The sequence below is a fragment of the Melanerpes formicivorus genome, unplaced genomic scaffold, assembly GCF_026170545.1.
Source record: "Melanerpes formicivorus ecotype bairdi unplaced genomic scaffold, bMelFor1.0.p_v2 SCAF_290, whole genome shotgun sequence".
NCBI lineage: Eukaryota > Metazoa > Chordata > Aves > Piciformes > Picidae > Melanerpes > Melanerpes formicivorus.
In genome coordinates this window covers 195,656-216,315 of record NW_027142642.1, presented here as the reverse complement: position 1 = coordinate 216,315, position 20,660 = coordinate 195,656, and the positions used below count along the sequence as shown (strand labels likewise).

The 20,660-nt window shown below is 67.3% G+C and overlaps 1 protein-coding gene across 1 annotated transcript; it reads left to right on the top strand.

Moving 5' to 3' along the window:
• Nucleotides 1-4,882: 4,882 nt before the first annotated feature.
• TRIM3 (tripartite motif containing 3) lies at nt 4,883-20,376 on the top strand. Its single transcript, XM_068170149.1, is given in 14 exon segments — nt 4,883-5,286; nt 6,985-7,138; nt 8,605-8,830; nt 9,653-9,706; nt 9,708-9,805; nt 10,397-10,577; nt 10,902-11,300; nt 11,915-12,248; nt 12,865-12,968; nt 13,563-13,730; nt 14,770-14,938; nt 15,859-15,929; nt 16,452-16,592; nt 18,210-20,376. Coding segments are annotated over 14 exon segments (2,394 nt in total). The 5' UTR covers nt 4,883-5,144; the 3' UTR covers nt 18,363-20,376.
• The last annotated feature ends 284 nt before the right edge of the window (nt 20,377-20,660 follow it).

Genomic DNA, 20,660 nt, shown 5'->3' with positions numbered 1-20,660 from the left:
CAGGGTGGCACCAGGAACGGGGCTGGGAAGGAGGGTGGCATCGCGAGTGGGGGTGAGACTGGCACCAGGAACACAACAGGAGCAGCACTGGGAATGGGGCTGGGACTGGCACCAGGACTGGCAGTGGGAATAGAGTTGGCACTGGGATTGATGCTAGCACCAGGAATGGGCCTAGCACAGCCTGGTACAGCCTGGACTGGGTTGAACTGGGCTGTGCCAGGCTGTACCGGGCTGTGCCAGGGTATCACAGCAGTACACTGGGGGCTGGAAGGGACCTCCAGGGCTCACCCAGCACAATTCTCTGCCAGGGCAGGGCATCCAGGGCAGGGGCACCCAGGGCATGCCACTCAGGAGCACATCCTGGGGAGGGGAAGATCTCCAGAGCACACTCTCAGCCCCTGGGCAGCTGTGCCAGGACTGTGCCAGCCTCACTGCAGAGCTGCAGCGTGTGCCCACTGCTCCTTGCCCTGTCCCTGGGCACTGCTGAGCAGAGCCTGGTCCCTGCTCCTCAGCCATTGATTGGCATTGAGCAGGTGCCCCTCAGCCTCTGCCCGCAGCAGAGCTGCTCCAGGCCCAGTGGCATCCTCCTGGCACTGCCCTGGGCTCTCCCCAGCAGATCTCTGCCCCTCCTGAGTTGGCAGCCTGGAGCTGGGCACAGCAGAGGGCATCAGAACCTCCTCAGCCCTGCTGGCCTTACCCTTCTTGATGCCCCCTGGGATGCCCTTGGCTCTCCCGGCCGCCAGGGCACTTTGCTGTGCCAGGGAGAACGTGATGCCCACCAGGGCCCCCCCCAACCTGCCCTCTGTGCACTCCCCCAGGTGGTTCTCATAAAGACACTGAACAGAAGTGTGCCAAGCGCTGTCCCCTGGGGCACAGCACTGGGCACAGGCCTCCAGCCTGGCTCTGTGCCACCCTCTGAGCTCTGCTGTGGAGCCAGAACTGAGCCCGGGAGCAACCACCTGTGCCAACCACAAGCTGCCCCACCAGGAGTCCAGGCAGGTGGCACCCACTGCTCTGCCACCCTCTACCCCACATCCCTGTGCCCATGTGCTGGTGCCATGGAGAGTCACACTGGTGCCATACTGGTGCCACCCGACACCACACCACTGCCAGACTGGTGTTTGTGGTGCCACACCAGTGCCATGCTGGTGCCAGGCAGGGTCACACTGGTGCCACCTGACACCACAGCAATGCCAGGCTGGTGCCATGATGCTCTATAAGGAGCTGTGCTGTGCCAGGTTGTGCCAGCCTCTCCTGGGTTATGCCAGGCTGTACAGGGCTGTGCTTTGCTGTGCTGGGCTCTGCCTGGCCATGCCAGGTGGTGCCAGGCTGTGCCAGGCTATTGACATCACATGAGCTGTCCCACGTCATCATCACAGGTTGGCATCACAGATGGGCACCACAGGTCTCTGCCACACACTGATGCCACGAGGTGGCAGCATGGCACTGCCACACACTGGGGTCACTGGCACCACCATGCCTTGGTGGCACTGATGGCACACACTGGCACCAGCATATCAGCAGCACACATGGGCACCACCTCACTGGCACACATATGGGCACCACCTCCCTGGCACACACATGGGCATGACATCACTGGCACACATGGGCACCACCTCACTGGCACACACATGGGCACCACACCACTGCCATACACATGGGCACATCACTGGCACACACATGGGCACCACACCCCTGGCACACACATGGGCACATCTCTGGCACACACCAATGCCACAAACTGGCACCAGTGGCTGGTACCAGCACAGGCTGCAGCCTCTGCCACCCTCCCTTGCTGCCATGCCAGTCCCTACCAGGTGCCACCTGCTGCCACTGTGCTTTGGCACCGTCACACCCAGCAGAGCCTGGCACCACGAGTGGCTGCCAGAGGCTGGCATCAGGGCACAGAGAGCTGACACACGGCGGTGGCACAGCAGAGATCACCTGACACTGGCACACACAGGTGGCACTGCCTGGGCACAGGACAAGGACAGGGGACACAGGACAGGGACAGAGGACAGGGCCCAGGGGCCAGCTGCCACCACCTTGTCCCCCGTGTCCCCAGGGCCTGGCCCCTGGCCATGTCCCCCACAGAGCCACCACCAGCTGTGCCCTCTGTCGGCTCCGTGCCTGGCAGCGGCTGGCACTGGGATGTGCCACCCACAGCTGTCACCCACAGACACCACCAGTGTCCCCAAGGTCCCCAGGACCCCCCCACACCCCCTTGGCCGCCACCAACCATGTCCCTAATGTCCCACAACCCCCAGTGATGCTCCCAAGACCACCACCACTGTCCCCAAGACCACCACCAATGTCCCCAAGGCCACCACCAGTGTCCCCATGGCCACCACTCACCCCCACGGCTATCACCAAGGTCCCTAAGGCCACCAATGATGTCCCCAAGGCCACCCCCACCCCTGTGACCCTCACCACCAATGCCCCCAAGGCCACCACCCACCCCTATGGCCAGTACCAAGGTCCCCAAGACCACCATCAGTGTTCCTAAGGCCATCCCAAATGTCCCCAAGACCACCACCAATGTCCCCAGGGCCACCATCAAGGTCCCCAAGCCACAACCAATGTCCCCAAGACAACCACCCACCCCTCTGACCCTCACCACCAATGCCCCCAAGGCCACCACTCACCCCCATGGCCACCACCAAGTTCCCAAAGCTATCACCAGGGTCCCCAAGACCACCACCAGTGTCCCTAAAGCCATCCCCAATGCCCCCAAAACCACCATCAAGGTCCACAAGGCCACCAAGGGTGTCCCTAAGACCACCACCAAGGTCCCCAGTGTCACCATCAATGACCCCAAGGCCACCACCAAGGTCCCAAAGCCACCAGTGATGTCCCAAAGACCACCACCAACGTCCTCAAGACCACCACCAAGGTCCCAAAGCCACCAGAGATATCCCCAAGGCCACCCCCAACCCCTGTGACCCTCACCACCAATGTCCCCAAAGCCACCACCAGTGTCCCCAAGACCACCACCAAGGTCCCAAAGGCACCAGTGATGTCCCCAAGGCCACCACCAATGTCCCCAAAGCCACCACCAGTGTCCCCAAAGCCACCACCAATGTCCCCAAGGCCACCACCAAGGTCCCAAAGCCACCAGAGATATCCCCAAGGCCACCCCCAACCCCTGTGACCCTCACCACCAATGTCCCCAAAGCCACCACCAGTGTCCCCAAGACCACCACCAAGGTCCCCAAGGCCACCACCAAGGTCCCAAAGCCACCAGTGATGTCCCCAAGGCCACCACCAATGTCCCCAAGGCCACCACCAAGGTCCCAAAGGCAGCAGTGATGTCCCCAAGGCCACCACCAATGTCCCCAAAGCCACCACCAGTGTCCCCAAAGCCACCACCAAGGTCCCAAAGGCACCAGTGATGTCCCCAAGGCCACCACCAATGTCCCCAAAGCCACCACCAGTGTCCCCAAAGCCACCACCAAGGTCCCAAAGGCACCAGTGATGTCCCCAAGGCCACCACCGATGTCCCCAAGACCACCACCAATGTCCCCAAAGCCACCACCAGTGTCCCCAAAGCCACCACCAAGGTCCCAAAGCCACCAGTGACGTCCTCAAGACCACCACGAATGTCCCCAAGACCACCCCCCACCCCTGTGACCCTCACCACCAATGTCCCCAAGGCCACCACCAGTGTCCCCAAGGCCACCACCCACCCCCAAGACCACCCCAAACGTCCCCAAGCTACCTCCCCTCTCAACCCTGCAATGTCCCCAAAGCCCCCAGCGATGTCCCCCAGGCCACCACGACGACTTTACTTTGGGGGGGGGGATGCCGTTGCCATGGCGACCAACAGGGTCCCCAAGTCTGGTGGCATTTGGGGGGGGGGGGGGGCGGGGGGCGCTTGGGAGCGCTCCCCCCACTGCAGAGACGCATTTTGGACGAGACCATTGCGGGGTAGGGGGGGGGAGAAGTGTGGTGTCCCCCACTCAATATCCCACGGGACCCCCCTCCCGGGGACCCCCCACTGGGGGGGGGGGGACGCGTCGCAAGCGACGCGTCCCCCATCCCCAGTGGAAGGTCCCCGGGAGGGGGATCCCGTGAATTTAAAGGGGGGGTTCCAAGTGTGGTGTCCCCCCCCACGATGGAATGGTTCAGTCCTGCCCATCCCTGGCGCAGTCCGAGCGAGGATGCGCGGCGTGGGGTGAAGAGAGGAGGGGGCTTCGAGGGGGGGGTGAGTGAATTTGGGGGGGGGGGGGGGGCGACGGTGATATGGGGGGGGGAGATGAGGAATGGGGGGAGAAGGAGATTTGGGGGGGTTGGGTAAGGAGGAAGGGGTTTTGGGGGGCGGGGAGGGAAAGGTGGGAGGGGGTCGTGGGGGGGCTGGGGAGGGAGGTTTGGGGGGGGAAGGGATGGGGGGGACAGGGACAAGGGGGAGGTGGGGACATGGGGGGTGCGGGGATGGGACTGTGGGGGGAACGAGTTGGGGGGGTGGGAGCAAGGAGTGGGGGGACAGGACGGGGGGACAGGGGCGGGGGGCTGTCTGGGGACAATGACGGGGGGGAGGGAGGGACAGGGACAAGGAGGGGAGAGGGGACAGGAGGAATTGTGGGGGGCAAGGTAGGGAGGGTCTGGGGACAAGGAATGGGGGGGCAGGGACGGGGGAAACAGGGACAGGACGGGGGGGCAGGGACGGGGGGGACAGGAGGATGTGGGGGACAGGGACGGGGGGCAGGGACAGAGTCAAGGGGGGGCAAATCTGGAGGGGTCTGCGGACAGGGAATGGGGGGGGACAGGGACAGGACGTGGGGGGTAGGACAAAGGGGGGGTCTGGGGACCACGACACGAGGCTTGGGGGCACAGAACAGGGGGGTGAGGGATGGGGGGGGCAGAGACAGGACAGGGACAGGGTGGGGGGCAATGGGCGGGGGCAGGGACGGCGTCGGGGGGAGACAGGGAGGGGACCCCCGCGGGGGTGCACCGGGCCGGGCGGGATCGGCAGCGACCCCCCCCGGTGCCGGTGTCCCCGCCGTGTCGCGGGGGTCCCCCTCCCGCGGGGTCCCCCCGGTGCCCCCCGTGCCGGTGCCCCCCCGACGTCCCCCCCGTGCCGGTGCCCCTCCGGTGCCGCTGCCCGGTGCCGCTGCCCGGTGCCCGGTCCCGGGGCGGGTCCCGCAATGGCGGCCGGGGCGGGGCCGGGCCTGGAGTCGCCGCAGCGCCGGCAGCGGGGCCGGGACGGGGCCGGTCGGTACCGGGGAGGGGATCGGTACCGGGGCCGGGAGCCGGTACCGGGAGGAACCGGAACGAGGCCAGGGGGAGGTGCAGCGAGAGCCGAGGGGCTGCGGCAGGGCAGGAACTGGAGGGGGGGGTGGGGCAGGCGGGGGAGGCTGGGGGGGCAGGGGGGTGTCATGGGGTTGGCAGGGGGGGCTGGGGGTGCCGTGGGGCTGGGGGTGTCATGGGGTTGGCAGGGGGGGCTGGGGGTGCCGTGGGGCTGGGGGTGTCATGGGATTGGCACGGGGGGCTGGGGGTGCCGTGGGGCTGGGGGTGCCGTGGGGTTGGCACGGGGGGCTGGGGGTGCCGTGGGGCTGGGGGTGTCATGGGGTTGGTAGGGGGGGCTGGGGGTGCCGTGGGGCTGGGGGTGTCGTGGGGTTGGCACGGGGGGCTGGGGGTGCTGTGGGGCTGGGGGTGCCGTGGGGTTGGCACGGGGGGCTGGGGGTGCTGTGGGGCTGGGGGTGTCGTGGGGTTGGCACGGGGGGCTGGGGTTGCCGTGGGGCTGGGGGTGCCGTGGGGTTGGCACGGGGGGCTGGGGGTGCCGTGGGGCTGGGGGGTGCCGTGGGGTTGGCACGGGGGGCTGGGGGTGCTGTGGGGCTGGGGGTGCCGTGGGACAGGAAAGGGGGGGCTGGGGGGTGCCATGGGGCGTGCTGGGGGTGCCGTGGGGCAAGCAGAGCAAGCTGGGGGTGTTGTGGGGCTGGGGGTGCCGTAGGACAGGCAGGAGGTTATGGGTCAGGAATTGGGGGGGGGGGTGAGGCAGGCAGGGGGGCCGGGAGACAGGAGTTGGGGTCTAGGAGGCTGTGGGTGGGTGCTATGGGGCAGGCAGAGAGGGCTGTGGGTGCTATGGGGTGTTGCAGTCATGGGGTGTATGGAGCTGGGGACCTGTGCTTCCATGGGGTGCTGGAGGCTGTGAGGGTGTGGGGTGCTGGGGGCTATGGGGTGCTGGGGGCTATGGAGTGACGTGGTGTGCCATGGGGTGCTGGGGGGCTCTGGGATGCTGGGGGGCTATGGGGTGTGGGGGTATGGAGGGCTGTGGTTGTGGGGGTGATGTTGGGGGGCTATGGGGTTCTGGGGTGCTGTGGGACCATGGGGTGCTGGGGGTGTGTGGGGCTGGGCTTAGGGGGCGCTATGGGGTGTGAGGTTGTGGGGTGCTGGGGTGAGGTTATGGAGCTGTGGGGTGCCATGTGGTTATGGGGTGCTGGGGGGCACTGTGGGGCTATGAGGTTAAGAAGTGCTGGAGGGTGTGGGGCTATGGGGTGCTGGGGGTTATGAACCACTGTGGGGCTGTGTGGTTTCCATGGGGCGCTGGGGGGCTATGGGGTGCTGGGGGGGTATGGAGTTATGGGGGGCTGGGGGGGGCTCTGTGGTTTCCGTGGGGCACTTGGGGGTCATTTGTGGGGCTGGGGGCAGCTGTGGAGGGCTGGGGGGCAGCCGTGGGTCGCTGTGGGGCTGGGGATCAGCCATGGTTCTGAGGGCAGCTGAGGGGGGTTGGGGGGCAGCCGTGGGGCTGGGGGCAGCCGAGGGGGGGTGGGGGGCAGCCATGGTCCTGGGGGCAGCCGAGGGGGGGTGGGGGGCAGCCGTGGGGCTGGGGGCAGCTGTGGAGGGCTGGGGGTCAGCCATGGTTCTGGGGGCAGCCGAAGGGGGGTGGGGGGCAGCCGTGGGGCTGGAGGCAGCTGTGGGGGGCTGAAGGTCAGCCGTGGGTCGCTGGGGGGTCCCTGAGCCGTGCCCCTGTGTGTCCCCCGGCAGCTGCGGGGCCCCCGCGGGGTCGGGGGGCGATGGCGGGGGAGGCTCCTCCGGGCGCGGCGCTGCCCCCGGAGCTGGAACCGCTGCGCTGCGGCATCTGCGGAGAGCACTTCCGCAGCCCCAAGGTCCTGCCCTGCCTGCACTCCTTCTGCCAGAGGTGAGGGCACTAGGTGGGCACTGGGGTGGGCACTGGGTGGGCAGAGCCAGAGCCCTGTGCCCCCTGCCCTACCTGCACTCCTTCTGCCAGAGGTGAGGCCACTAGGTGGGCACTGGGGTGGGCACTGGGTGGGCAGAGCCAGAGCCCTGTGCCCCCTGCCCTACCTGCACTCCTTCTGCCAGAGGTGAGGGCACTAGGTGGGCACCGGGGTGGGCACTGGGTGGGCAGAGCCAGAGCCCTGTGCCCCCTGCCCTACCTGCACTCCTTCTGCCAGAGGTGAGGGCACTAGGTGGGCACCGGGGTGGGCACTGGGTGGGCAGAGCCAGAGCCCTGTGCCCCCTGCCCTGCCTGCACTCCTTCTGCCAGAGGTGAGGGCACTAGGTGGGCACCGGGGTGGGCACTGGGTGGGCAGAGCCAGAGCCCTGTGCCCCCTGCCCTGCCTGCACTCCTTCTGCCAGAGGTGAGGGCACTGTAGGCACACTGGGGCCCACAGCCCTTTCCCAGCCCCCAGTCAGGTGGCACTGCCATACCTGGGGTGCCCCCAGTGCCATCTGCTCTCCCTGTGCCCTCCCTGTCCGTCTGTCCCTCGGATGTCCCTGTGGTTCTGCTGGCCCTGTGCCCTGCGGCCGTCTGGCCCTGTCCTGCCTGTGCCCCTGCTGCGTGCCAGCTGGCCTGGCACAGCCCCTACCTGTGCGCCCTCCCTGCGCCCCTCTGTCCCTGTGCCACTCTGTCCCTATGCCCCCAGTCCCCCAGCACTGCCCAGGCTGGCAGAGGGCACCTTGGGGACCATCAGGGCCAGGCTAGCACTGGCCTGCCCAGGCTGAGCCCTGTCCCCTGGTGCCCCCTAATGTCTCCTGGTGCCTCCTGATATCCCCTGGTGCCCCCTGACTCCCCCTGATCTCTGATGTCCACTGGTGCCCCCTGACCCCTAATGTCCCCTGCCGTGCCCATGCCCCCTGGCTGTGGCTGTGCCATGCCCCTGTGCCCACAGGTGCCTGCAGGGCTATGTGCCCTAGCTGTGCCATGCCTTCTGTGCCATGCCCCTGTGCCCACTGGTGCCTGCAGGGCTACATGCCCTGGCTGTGCCCATGCCCCCTGACTGTGCCTTGCCCCTGTGCCCTCAGGTGCCACCAGGGCTATGTGTCCTGATTGTGCTCATGTGCCCATCGTGCCCACAGGTGCTTGCAGGGCTACATGCCCTGGTTGTGCCCATGTGCCCTGACTGTGCCATGTGTCCTGACTGTCTGGTGTCCCCTGACTGTGCCATGCCCCTGTGCCCACAGGTGCCTGCAGAGCCATGTGCCCTGGCTGTGCCCATGCCCCCTGGCTGTGCCCATGCCCCCTGACTGTGCCATGCCCCCTGGATTTGCCATGTGCTTTGTGCCCCCTGTGCCTGTGGGGCTATGTGCCCTGGCTGTGCCATGCTCTCTGACTGTGCCATGCCTCTGTGCCCGCTGTGCCCGCAGGTGCCTGCAGGGCTACGTGCCCGCGCAGAGCCTGACGCTGTCGTGCCCGGTGTGCCGCCGCAGCTCCATCCTGCCCGAGGCCGGGGTCTCGGCGCTGCAGGACAATCGCTTCCTGACGCTGCTGATGGAGCAGCTGCAGCGCCCCCCGGCGGCGCCCCCCGGCACAGCGCCCCCCCCGCCGCCGCCCCCCGCGCAGCCGCTCTGCTGCCCCAACCACGACGGCAAGGTGGGCGCGGGGGGGGCGCACCCGGAGCTGGGGGAGGGCTCGGGGGGAGCTGCAGGAGATGGGGGGGGGTCTCTGGAGATCTGGGAGGGGGCTGCAGTGATTGAGGGGAGGGTGGGGGGGGTGTCTCTGGAGATCGGGAGTGGGGAGGGAGGAGGTGTGTGCAGTGATGCAGGGGGGGCTGGGGAGATCCGGGGGGGGCTGCAGTGATAGAGGGGGGGCCTGGGGAGATCTGGGTGGGCTGTAGGAGCTGGAGAGTGTCCAGGGGACTGGGGGGGGAGTGCGGATCTGGGTGGGGAGGGGGTTCTGGGAGCACTGGGAGGGTGCTGGAGGGGGTTCAGAGTGGGCTGCAGGAGCTGCGGGGTCTGGGGGCCTAGGGGATTGGGGGGCTGTAGACATATGGGGGGCTGGGGGAGGCCAGGAGGGTTGTAGGGGCTCAGGGGGATGGGAAGGGCCTGGGGAGGGTCCTAGGAGGTCGGGGGGAAGGGGGGTTGCCAGGGGCTGGGGGCTGCAGGGGGAGGGGAGGCTGAGGGCACTGGGGGGGCTCGGGGGGGCTGCAGGAGATGGCGGGGGGGAGGCAGGGGGCTGGGGGAGCCTATGGAGACGGGGGGGAGGCTGTAGGGGTCCCGGTGGGGGCTGCAGAGGCTGGGGAGGTTTTGGAGGTCTCTGGAGTGGTCTCTGAGGGGGTCCTTGGCGGGGTTCTGAGGGCGTCTCTGGGGGTGCCCGTAGCCCCTCACCTGCGGGGGGTCTTTGGAGGTTTCTGGGAGGGTCTCTGTGAGGGTGCCCATGGCACTGATGCCAGGGGGTGCCCCGGGGGGTGCCCAGGTGATGGAGTTCTACTGTGAGCCCTGCGAGACAGCCATGTGCCATGACTGCACCGGGGGGGGAGCACCGAGACCACCCCACGGTGCCCCTGCGAGAGGTCCTGCAGCAGCACAAAGCTGCCCTGCAGCTGCAGCTCGACGCCGTCCGCGCCAGGTACCTGTGCCAGCGGGCACTGCCAAGGGGCACTGCCGGCCAGCAGGCACTCCCAAGGGGGACTGTAAATGGGCACTGCCATGGGCATGGCCTGCCAATGGGCACTGCCTGCCACCGGGCACTGCCAGTGCTGCACCACGGCAGGACCCCTGCAGCACCACCTAGACAGAACTGGGCATGGGGATAGAAACCAGCGTGGGCAGAGGGGGAGGGGCACCAGCAGGGGCGATGGGGCACTGGCGGAGGTGAGGGGGCACTAGTAGAGGTGAAGGGGCACCAGCTGTGTGCCGAGGCTGGGGGTGCCAGGTCTGGGCGAGGGGCTGGGCCGGGGTGCCAGGGCTGCTCTGGGGGTGCCAGGGTTGGGTGGGAGGGCTAGGCCAGGGTGTCAGGGCTGTGCCAGAGCTTCCTCATGGTGACAGGGCTGTGCCCGCTGTGCTCAGGCTGCCCCGGGGCTGACAGGGCTGGGCTGGAGGCTGCCCCGGCGGTGCCAGGGCTGTGTCAGGGCTGCCTGGGTGACAGCACTGGGCCAGGGCTGTGCCAGGGCTGCCGTGGGGGTGCCAGGGCTGACAGGGCTGTGCCCGCGGTGCCCAGGCTGCCGCAGCTGTCAGCTGCCATCGGGTTGGTGTCAGAGATCAGCAGGCAGCTGGGTGAGCGCCGGGCAGAGGCTGCCGCCGAGATCGGTGCCACCTTCCGTGAGCTGGAGGAGGCTCTGTGCCAGCGCCGGGCAGAGCTCGAGAGGGACCTGGAGGCCACCTGCGCTGCCAAGCAGAAGGTGAGGCCTGGGGGCACCCCTGGCACACTGCATCCTACATCCTTCCATTGATGGTTCCCAGCCCATTGCTGTCCCACCCCTGATGGTGCCCATCCCCACCCCATGCCATACTGAGATGCCCTTCCCCATCTCCATGCCATCTGTGACAGTTTCCCTCCCCACACCGTGCCGTGCCCATGCCTGCAGGCGCTGCAGGCCCAGCCGGCAGCGCTGTGGCAGGGCCAGGCACAGCTGCCGGGCAGCCTGTGCCACACCGAGCTGCCCATGCCATCAGTGTCAGTTCCCACGGCCGTGCCACGCTGAGGTGCCCGTCGGTGCCCGCAGGTGCTGCAGGCGCAGCTGTCGGCGCTGCGGCAGGGCCATGCGCAGCTGCTGAGCAGCCTGCGGCTCACGGAGCGGGTGCTGGAGCGCGGCTCGGCGCCGGAGGTGCTGCTGGTGCGGAAGCCGCTGGGCGAGCGCCTGGCGGAGCTGGCGGCGCGGCGCATGCCCGAGCAGCCCCACGAGAACGCGCAGCTCGACCTCGCCGCCGACCCCGCGCCCCTGCGCCGCGGCATCCTGGCGCTGGGCTCTCTGGTGACCACCAGCGCCACTGCGCACCAGACGGTGGCCAGCGGCGAGGGCCTGCGGCAGGCCGTGGTGGGGCAGCCGGCGTCGCTCAGCGTCACCACCAAGGACAAGGACGGGCAGCTGGTGCGCTGCGGCAGTGCCAGGCTGCGCTTCCAGGTGGGCACCGCCGCGGGGAGGAGGGTGCTGGGCATGGGGAGGTCGCCTCGGTGGTGAAAATGGGAGGCTGGGGGGTCATCTTGGGGTGGAATGTGGGCATAAGGAGGTCACCACGGGGGGAGGGGGGGGGGGCGAGGGCATCCTGGGGTGGGCACCGGGAGGCCACCTTGGGATGCTGGGGTGGGCACCAGGAGGTTGTTGGAGGGGGGTGGGGGGGAAATGGGGGAGGGAGGGCATCCTGGGGTGGGCATGGGGAGGTCACCTCGGGGGTGGAAATGGGGGGGGGGGGGGGAGGGCATTCTGGGGTGAGGGGTGGAATTGGGGAGGTCAGATTGGGTGGAAATGGGGGGGAGGAGGTCGTCCTGGGGTGCTTGGGTAGGGTGTGGGCATGGGGAGGTTACCACGGGGGTGGGGGAGTAGTGGGGGAGGACATTCTGGGATGCAATAGGGGAGGTCACCTCGGGGGTGAAAAGAGGAGGAGAGGGCATTCTGGGGTGATGCAGTGGGCAGGGGGAGGTGGCCCTGGGGTGCTGAGGAGGGCTGTGGGCATGCGGAGGTGCCCCCGGGGCGCGGGGGGGTTCCGTCACCCCGGGGTCTGGCGGCGGCGCCCGCAGGTGACGGGCGCGGACGGGACGCCGGCGGAGGCGGAGGTGCTGGACAACCGGAACGGGACCTACGAGCTGCTGTACACGGCGCGGGGCGAGGGGGAGCTGCTGCTCTCCATCCTGCTCTACGGGCAGCCCATCCGCGGCAGCCCCTTCCGCGCCCGCGCCTTGCGGCCCTGCGACGTCCCAGCCGCCGCCGATGACGCCAAGCGCAGGGTCAAGTCCCCGGGCGGCGGCGGCGGCGGCCACGTGCGGCAGAAGGCGGTGCGGCGCCCGTCCAGCATGTACGGCAGCGGCAAGCGCAAGGACAACCCCATCGAGGACGAGCTCATCTTCCGCGTGGGTGAGGGGCACCGTCCCGGCACCCCCCGGGGGGACACGGAACGCCCTGAGCCCCATGGACCACCCTGAGACCCCCTGAGTGCCTTGAGCCCCATGGACCACCCCGAGACCCCCTGAGCGCCCCTGGCCCCATGGAACACCCTGAGCCTCACTGAGCCCCGTAGAGCACCCTGACCCACCCTGATCCCTATGGACCTAATGGAGACCCCCTGAACCCTATGGACCACCCTGAGACCCCCTGACCCCCACAGACCACCCTGATCACTATGGGCCCCTGAAGAGACCCCCAGGCACCCGCAGAACACCCCAAGATCCCTTGATCCCCATGGACTACCCTGAGACCCCTCATCCCTATCAACTGCCTGGAGCCCCCCCTGACCCCCATGGAACATCCTGATCCCTATGGATCCCCTGGAGACCCCCATGACCCCCATGGATCACCCTGAGCCCCCTTGGCCCCTTGGAACACCCTGATCCCTATGAACCTCTTGGAGACCCCGCCCCGGTACCTGCAGAACACCCTGAGACCCCCCTGAAACCCCAGGACTCTGCAGACAGACCCCTGAGGACCCCCCAGGTCCCCCTGGCCATGCCCTCTGAGGGTGGTGCCCCCCTAGGAAGCCGTGGCCGGGAGAAGGGAGAGTTCACCAACCTGCAGGGCATCTGCACCTCCAGCAGCGGCCGCATCGTGGTGGCTGACAGCAACAACCAGTGTGTGCAGGTGGGACGGCCTGGCACGGCCTGGCATGGCCCTGGTGCAGCCCTGGCACTGCCCTGGTACAGCCCTGATACAGCCCTGACATTGCCCTGACGACACTGCCCTGGCACAGCCTTGGCACAACCTCATCCCCATCCTTGTCCTGTCCCTGGCCCCATCCTTGCTCCATCCCTGCCCACATCTTCTCTTGGCCCCTGCCCCTATTCTTCCTCATCCTTGTCCTGTCCCTGGCCCCATCCTTGCCCCATCCCTGCCCACATCTTCTTCTGGCCCCTGTCCCTATTCTGTCCCCATCCTTGTCCCCATGTTTGTTCCATCTAATCCCCATCCTTGTCTCCATCTCACTCCCATCTCGTTCCCATGCCTGTGCCCACCCTCACCTCCTGGTATCCCCCACCCTGGACCCTGTCCACAGTGTTCCCCAGCCCTGTCCCCTTGGTATTCCCCAGCCCTCTGCCCTTGTCCTTGTCCCCTGGTGTCCCCCAGCCCTCTGCCCCTGTCCCTGTCCCCTGGTGTCCCCCAGCCCCGTGCCCCTGCCCCTGTCCCCTGGTCCCCCCACCCTGTCCCCGTGCCCGCTGTGACCCGTGGGTGCCGCAGGTGTTCTCCAGCGAGGGGCAGTTCCGGCTGCGGTTTGGGGTCCGCGGGCGCTCCCCGGGGCAGCTGCAGCGCCCCACGGGGGTCACTGTGGACACCAACGGCGACATCATCATCGCCGACTACGACAACCGCTGGGTCTCCGTCTTCTCGCCCGAGGGCAAGTTCAAGGTCAGGGGGCACAGGGGGCAGGCTGGCCCCTGGTGGGGTCTGCTGGGACATAGTGGGGCCTGGTGGGCCGTGGGTGGATGTGGTGGGAGCTGGTAGGGTCTGCTGGGTCATGGTTGGCTCTGGTGGGGTCTGCTGGGTCCTGGTTGGATCTTACTGGCCGTGGTGGGGTGCGGCGAGCCACGGTTGGATGTGGTGCGCTGTGGTTGGATGTCATTGGATGTGCTGGGCTGTGGTGGGGGGTCTGCTGGGTTATGGTTGGATGTGGCTGGGTTTGGTGGGTCATGGTTGGCCGTGGTGGGACATGATGGGATTTGGTGGGGTCTGCTGGGTTATGGTTGGATGTGGTTGGGTTTGGTGGGTCATGGTTGGCCGTGGTGGGACATGATGGGATTTGGTGGGGTCTGCTGGGTCATGGTTGGATGTGGTTGGGTTTGGTGGGTCATGGTTGGCCGTGGTGGGGCATGGTGGGGTCTGTTGGGTCATGGTTGGGTTTGGTGGGCCATGGTTGGATGCGGTGTGCTGTGGTTGGATGTCACTGGATGTGCTGGGCTGTGGTGCGGGTCTGGTGGGTCATGGCTGGATGTGGTGGGGGTCTGGTGGGTCCTGGTTGCGTGAGGTTGGCTGTGGTGTTACATAGTAGGACTGGGTTGGATGTGGTTGGAGGAGGTGGGTCCCGGCAGGCTGTGGGGGGTGTGAGCGGTGCCAGGGGTAGACTGTGTGGGGGGGTCTGGGTGGTGCCAGGGGCAGCCCCCGGCAGGCTGTGGAGGGTATGCACTGTGCCAGGGGTAGACTGTGGGGGGGTCTGGGTGGGGCCAGGGGCAGCCCTGGGCAGGCTGTGGGGGGTGCGGGTGGTGCCAGGGGTAGACTTTGGGGGGGTCTGGGCAGGGGCAGCCCCGGGCAGGCTGTGGGGGGTGCGGGTGGTGCCAGGGGTAGACTGTGGGGGGGGTCTGGGCGGGGCCAGGGGCAGCCCCCGGCAGGCTGCGGGGGGGTGCGGGGCAGCGCCGGAGCCGCCCTGACGCCTGCCCCCTGGTGGCGGCAGAGCAAGATCGGCGCCGGGCGGCTGCTGGGCCCCAAGGGCGTGGCCGTGGACCGCAACGGCCACATCGTGGTGGTAGACAACAAAGCCTGCAGCGTCCTCACCTTCCAGCCCAGCGGGAAGCTGCTCACCAAGTTCGGCTCCCGCGGCACGGCCGACAAGCAGTTCGCAGGTGCCCAGGGAGCCACCGCCGCGGGCAACACCCTGCCGCGGGCAACCCCCTGCCACGGGCACCCACCCACCCCAGCCACCCCTCCCAGCGGGCACATCCTTCCCCGCGGGCACCACCCCTGCTGCAGGCACCACCCCTGCTGCAGGCACCGCCCCAGCCGCAGGCACCTCCCCCAGTGGGCACATCACTCCCCGTGGGCACCACCCCTGCTGCGGGAACCTCTCCTGCTGCAGGCAGCCCCTTCACAGGCACCCCCACGGGCACCCACTCCCCCACGGGCACCCACTCCCCCATGGGCACGACCCCCACAGGCATGGGGATAGGGATGGGTTCTGGGCTGGCACTCCAGGCTCAGCTCTGGGTCTGGTTCTGGGATGGCACCGTGGGGACGTGGCATAACTCATGGCCTGGTGCTGTGGCACCTCCATGCCCAGGGCTGGGGCTGGCATTGAGTTTGGGGCTCTGGGTTCAGGGCTGGGGCTCAGGTCTGGGTTCTAGGTTACTGCTGGGCTCTGGGGTTGGGTTCTGGGTCAGGTTTTGGGCTCTGGGGTTGGGTTCTAGCTTTTGGGTGTTGGGCCTGGGCCTGGTTTTGGGCTCTGAGCTGGGGCCTGGTTGTGGCTTCAGCTTCTGGGCTCTGAGCTCTGGGTTCTAGGCTGGAACTGGTTCTGGGTTCTAGGCTGGCTCTGCTGTGTCCTGGTCCCAGTTCAGGTTCTGGGCTCCAGGTTCCAGATCCCAGATCCCAGATCCCAGTCCTGCTCTTGTCTCATGTTTGGGGCTCCAGCTTCTGGGTCCCACCATGGGCTGGGCACAGACCCCTTGTGCCACCTCCCTGATGGTGGCTGTGTGGCACTAACTGGGCACTAGCCGGGCATCAGCTGTGCCCAGGCCCTGCCCTGTGCCCTGACCCTGTGCCCCCCCAGGGCCTCACTTCGTGGCTGTCAACAACAAGAATGAGATTGTGGTCACCGACTTCCATAACCACTCTGTCAAGGTGGGCACCAGCCCTGCCCTGCTGCCACCCCACTGGTGTGCCCCTGCTGCCACCCCACAGTGCCATCCTCCAATGCCATCTCCCAGTGCCATGTCCCCACTGCCACTCCCCTGGTGCCACCCCCCTGTGCTGTCTCCCAGTGCTGTGCCCCTGGTACCATCCCCCCAGTGCCATCCCTATGGTGCCATTCCTCTGGTGCCATGCTCCAAGTGCCATCTCCATGGTGCCACTCCTCTGGAGCTGTCCTGGTGGTACCACTCCTTGGTGCCATCCCCCCGATATTGAGCCCCCCCTGGTGCTGCCCACATGGTGCCATTCCCCTGATACCATCCCCCCAGTGCCACTCCCTTGGTGCCATGTTCCTAGTGTCATCTGCATGGTGCCACCCCTATGGAGCCATCCTGCTGGTACCACCCCCTGGTGCCATCCCTCTGGTGCCATCCTCCCAGTGCCAATCCCCATGGTGCCACCCCCATGGTGCCACGGCCCCGGTGCCAAGCGCGGTGCCCGCGGTGCCCACAGGTGTACAGCGCGGACGGGGAGTTCCTGTTCAAGTTCGGGTCGCACGGGGAGGGCAACGGGCAGTTCAATGCCCCCACCGGGGTGGCAGTGGATGCCAACGGCAACATCATCGTGGCCGACTGGGGCAACAGCCGCATCCAGGTGCCAGGGCACAGGGGGGGCATGGGGATAGGGGTGGGCAACAGCTGCATCCAGGTGCCAGGGCACAGGGGGGCACGGGGGGGGCACGGGGATAGGGGTGGGCAACAGCTGCATCCAGGTGCCAGGGCACAGGGGGGCACAGGGGGGGCATGGGGATAGGGGGGGCAACAGCTGCATCCAGGTGCCAGGGCACAGGGGGGGCATGGGGATAGGGGTGGGCAACAGCCGCATCCAGGTGCCAGGGCACGGAGGGTGGAGGGACAAGGAGGGACACAGAGAAGGGGCACAGCAGGGAGCACACGGGGTGGGGGGACAGAGCAGGACACACTGAGACCCAACCTGGCACCAGCACCAGGGAGGTGCCACCAGCAGCCTGTTCTTGTCCCCATCCTGTCTCTGCCTTTGTAACATCCCTGTCCCTTTCCCCATCCTGTCTCTATCCCTGTCCCTGTTCCCATCCCTGTCCCTTTCCCCATCCCTTTCCCTGTCCTTTTCCCCATCCTGTCCCCCTCCCCATCCCTGTCCCTTTCCCCATCCTGTCTCTATCCCTGTCCCTGTTCCCATCCCTGTGCCTTTCCCCATCCCTTTCCCTGTCCCTTTCCCCATCCCCATCCCTTTCCCATCCCTGTCCCTTTCCCCATCCTTTTCCCCATCCTGTCCCCATCCCCATCCCTGTCCCTTTCCCCGTCCTGTTCCCATCCCTGTCCCTTTCCCCATCCCTGTCCCTTTCCCCATCCCTGTCCCTTTCTCCATCCTGTCCCTATCCCTGTCCCTTTCCCCGTCCTGTTCCCATCCCTGTCCCTGTCCCCATCCCCATCCTGTTCCCATCCCTGTCCCCATCCCTGTCCCTTTCTCCATTCTCTCCCTATCCTTGTCCCTGTCCCTATCCCCATCCTGTTCCCATCCCTGTCCCTGTCCCCATCCCTGTCCCTTTCTCCATCCTCTCCTTATCCCTGTCCCCATCCCCGTCGTGTCCCCATCACCGTCCCCGTCCTGTCCCCATCCCCATCCTGTCCCTATCCCTGTCCCTGTCCCCATCCCCATCCCTGTCCCCATCCCTGTCCCTTTCTTCATCCTCTCCCTATCCCTGTCCCCATCCCTGTCCTGTCCCTATCTCTGTCCCCATCCCTGTCCCTGTCCCCATCCCTGTCCTCACCATGCCCCGGGCTCATGCCCCACACTGGCGGGGTCTCAGCATGAGGGAGGCGAAATCCCTGCACTCCAGAGGGGCATCAGGGCACTGGGCCGTGTGAGGGCACACCAGGGGGCATCAGGGGCAGTGGCTCACTGGGGGTGTTGGGGACCCTGGGGATGCTGGTGCCATGGGTGGCACTGGGCACACTGGGGGTGACATGGGTGGCCCTGGGAGTGCCAGGCACCCTGGGGATGCTGGTGAGGTGGGTGGCACTGGGGGTGAGCTGGGTGGCACTGGGGGTGAGCTGGGTGGCCCTGGGGGTGCCAGGCAGCCTGGGGATGTTGGTGAGATGGGTGGCACTGGGGATGATGTGGGCGGCACTGGGGGTGAGCTGGGTGGCCCTGGGGGTGCCGGGCAGCCTGGGGATGCTGGTGAGCTGGGTGGCACTGGGGGTGATGTGGGTGGCACGGTGCCCCCCGCAGGTGTTCGACAGCTCTGGCTCCTTCCTGTCCTACATCAACACTGCTGCAGATCCTCTGTACGGCCCCCAGGGGCTGGCGCTGGCCCCCGACGGCCACGTCCTGGTGGCTGACTCCGGGAACCACTGCTTCAAGGCCTACCGATACCTGCAGTAGCCCTGGGGACGTGGGGACAGGCCTGGGGACGTGGGGACATCAACACAGTCTCTGCTTCAAGGCCTGCTGATACCTGCAGTAGCCATGGGGACAGGCCTGGGGACATGGGGACAGCCTTGGGGACGTGGGGACAGCCCTGGGGATACCGCTCCAGACACTGCTTCAAGATCTTCTGCTACCTGCAGTAGCCCTGGGGACAGCCCTGGGGACATGGGGACAGCCTTGGGAAGAGCGACCCAGGCTCTGCTTCAAGACCTTCAGCTCCCCACAGCAGCCAGCACCCTGGGGACAGCCCCAGGGACAGCAACCCAAGCACTGCTTCGAGACTTCGTGCTGCCTGCAATAGCCTTGGGGACAGCAACTCGGTCACCGCTTGGAGGCCTGCCACTGCCTGCAGTAGAGCTGGGGACAGCCACAGTGACCTGGGGACACCTGGCACAGCCTTGGGGACAAGAACCCAACCCCTGCTTCAGGAGCTGCCACCACCACGGGGACACTGGGGACAGCCATGGGGACAAGGTGGCAACCACAACTTCAGGAACTCCTACCCACAGCAGCCAGCACCATGGGGACAGCCCTGGGGACAGTGACCCAGCCACAGCTCCAGGACCTGCAGCTGCCAGCAGCTGTCACCACCATGGGGACACAAGGGGCAGGCTGGCAGACACAGAGGCCACCAGGCCCCCAGAAGGTGCCCCATGGCCCCCCTGCCCCATAGCTGCTGTTGCCCCCCAGGGTGCTGCCCCACAGCCAAAGCAGCCCCACAGCTGCCGTGGTCTTTGTCACCCCCCTGCTGTCACCACCCCCCAAGTGCTGCCCCATGGCCCCACAGCCAGTGCTGCCCCCCAGCTGCTGGTGCCCCATGGCCACCATTGCCCCCCAGGTGCTGCCCTGTGGCCATCGCTGCCCCCCAGGTGCCACCCCCCCAGGTGCCACCCCCCCAAGTGCCACCCCCCCAGCCTCTGCGTGCACTTTATCTGGGGGGGACAGGGATGGGTCTGGCCGTGGGGCAGCCATGGGGCTGTGCTCGTTCCCCTCCCCCCATCTCCTGCCCCAGCGCTGGGGGGCCCAAGCAGAATGTGTGGGGTGGGGGAGCCGGGGGGGGCAGCCAGGATGGGGAATGGATGCTCCCAGAGCCCCCTGCCCCATAGCAGGGTGGGGTGGGGCTGGTTGTGGGGCAGCCATGGGGGCGGCTGTGGGGCTGGCACACGCTGACCAACTCTGTACAAAATAAAGTCTGCTGGAGGTAGCTCTCTGCGGGGGTGCCCAGCTGGCTGCAGGGGTGCCCAGCTGGCTCCATTGCCCTGCCCCAGACTTCGCTGGGCAGGGCAAGTCCTGCTGTGCCCTGGCAGCCTGCAGCAGCGTGGGCAGGGGTGATGGCCTTCAGCAGCCCTGGGTGCCAGCTCTGAGTGCCAAGCCCCAGGGACATGCTTCTGGTTTGATGAGCAGGATGCCATGGGGACAGTGCCAAAGGTTTCACAGGTGCCCAGGGAGATGCCCTCAGGGGCTCCTCCCTTGTGCCCCGAGAGCAGCAGCAGGCTCTGCCCATGCCATGGTGGTTGCCACCTCGCTGTGTGCCACAGCCAGGCCTCCAGGAGGCTCTGCTCCGTGCCCATGCCAGGCAGGGATGTCCCCAGGCTGCCAGGGCCCTTCTGATGTGCTGGCAGTGCCAGAGCAGGGGGCAGGGCTGCAGGACCCCAGGGGTGGAGGCTGCAGCAGTGCCCTGGGCAGACCATGCCAAGGGCTGGGAACCCTTCCAGCGTAGAAACATTCCCTGGCACCCAGCCTGAGCCTGCCCCAGAGCAGTTTGCTCCCTGGCACCAAGGAGCAGAGGCTGCCCCCTCCTCTCTCCAACCTCCCTGCAGGAAGCTGCAGAGAGTGATGAAGGCTTCCCTCAGCCTCCTCCCCTCCAGCCTGGACACCCCCAGCTCCCTCAGCCGCAGAGAGTGATGAAGGCTTCCCTCAGCCTCCTCCCCTCCAGCCTGGACACCCCCAGCTCCCTCAGCTGCAGAGTGATGAAGGCTTCCCTCAGCCTCCTCTTGCTTCAGGCCCTTCTCAGCCTCCTTGCCCTGCCCTGGACACCTGCAGCTCCTCAAGGTCCTTCCTGCAGGGAGGTGCCCGGGGGTATGCCCAGGGGGTGTGCCCCTCCTGTCCCTACTGCCCATGAGGATGCCCTTGGCCTTCTTGGGCAGCTGGGCACTGCTGGCTCCTGGGCAGTGGCTGCCAACCAACACCCCCAGGGCCCTCTCCAGGCTGCAGCTTTCCAACCACACATCCCCAGCCCTGAGCTCACCACGG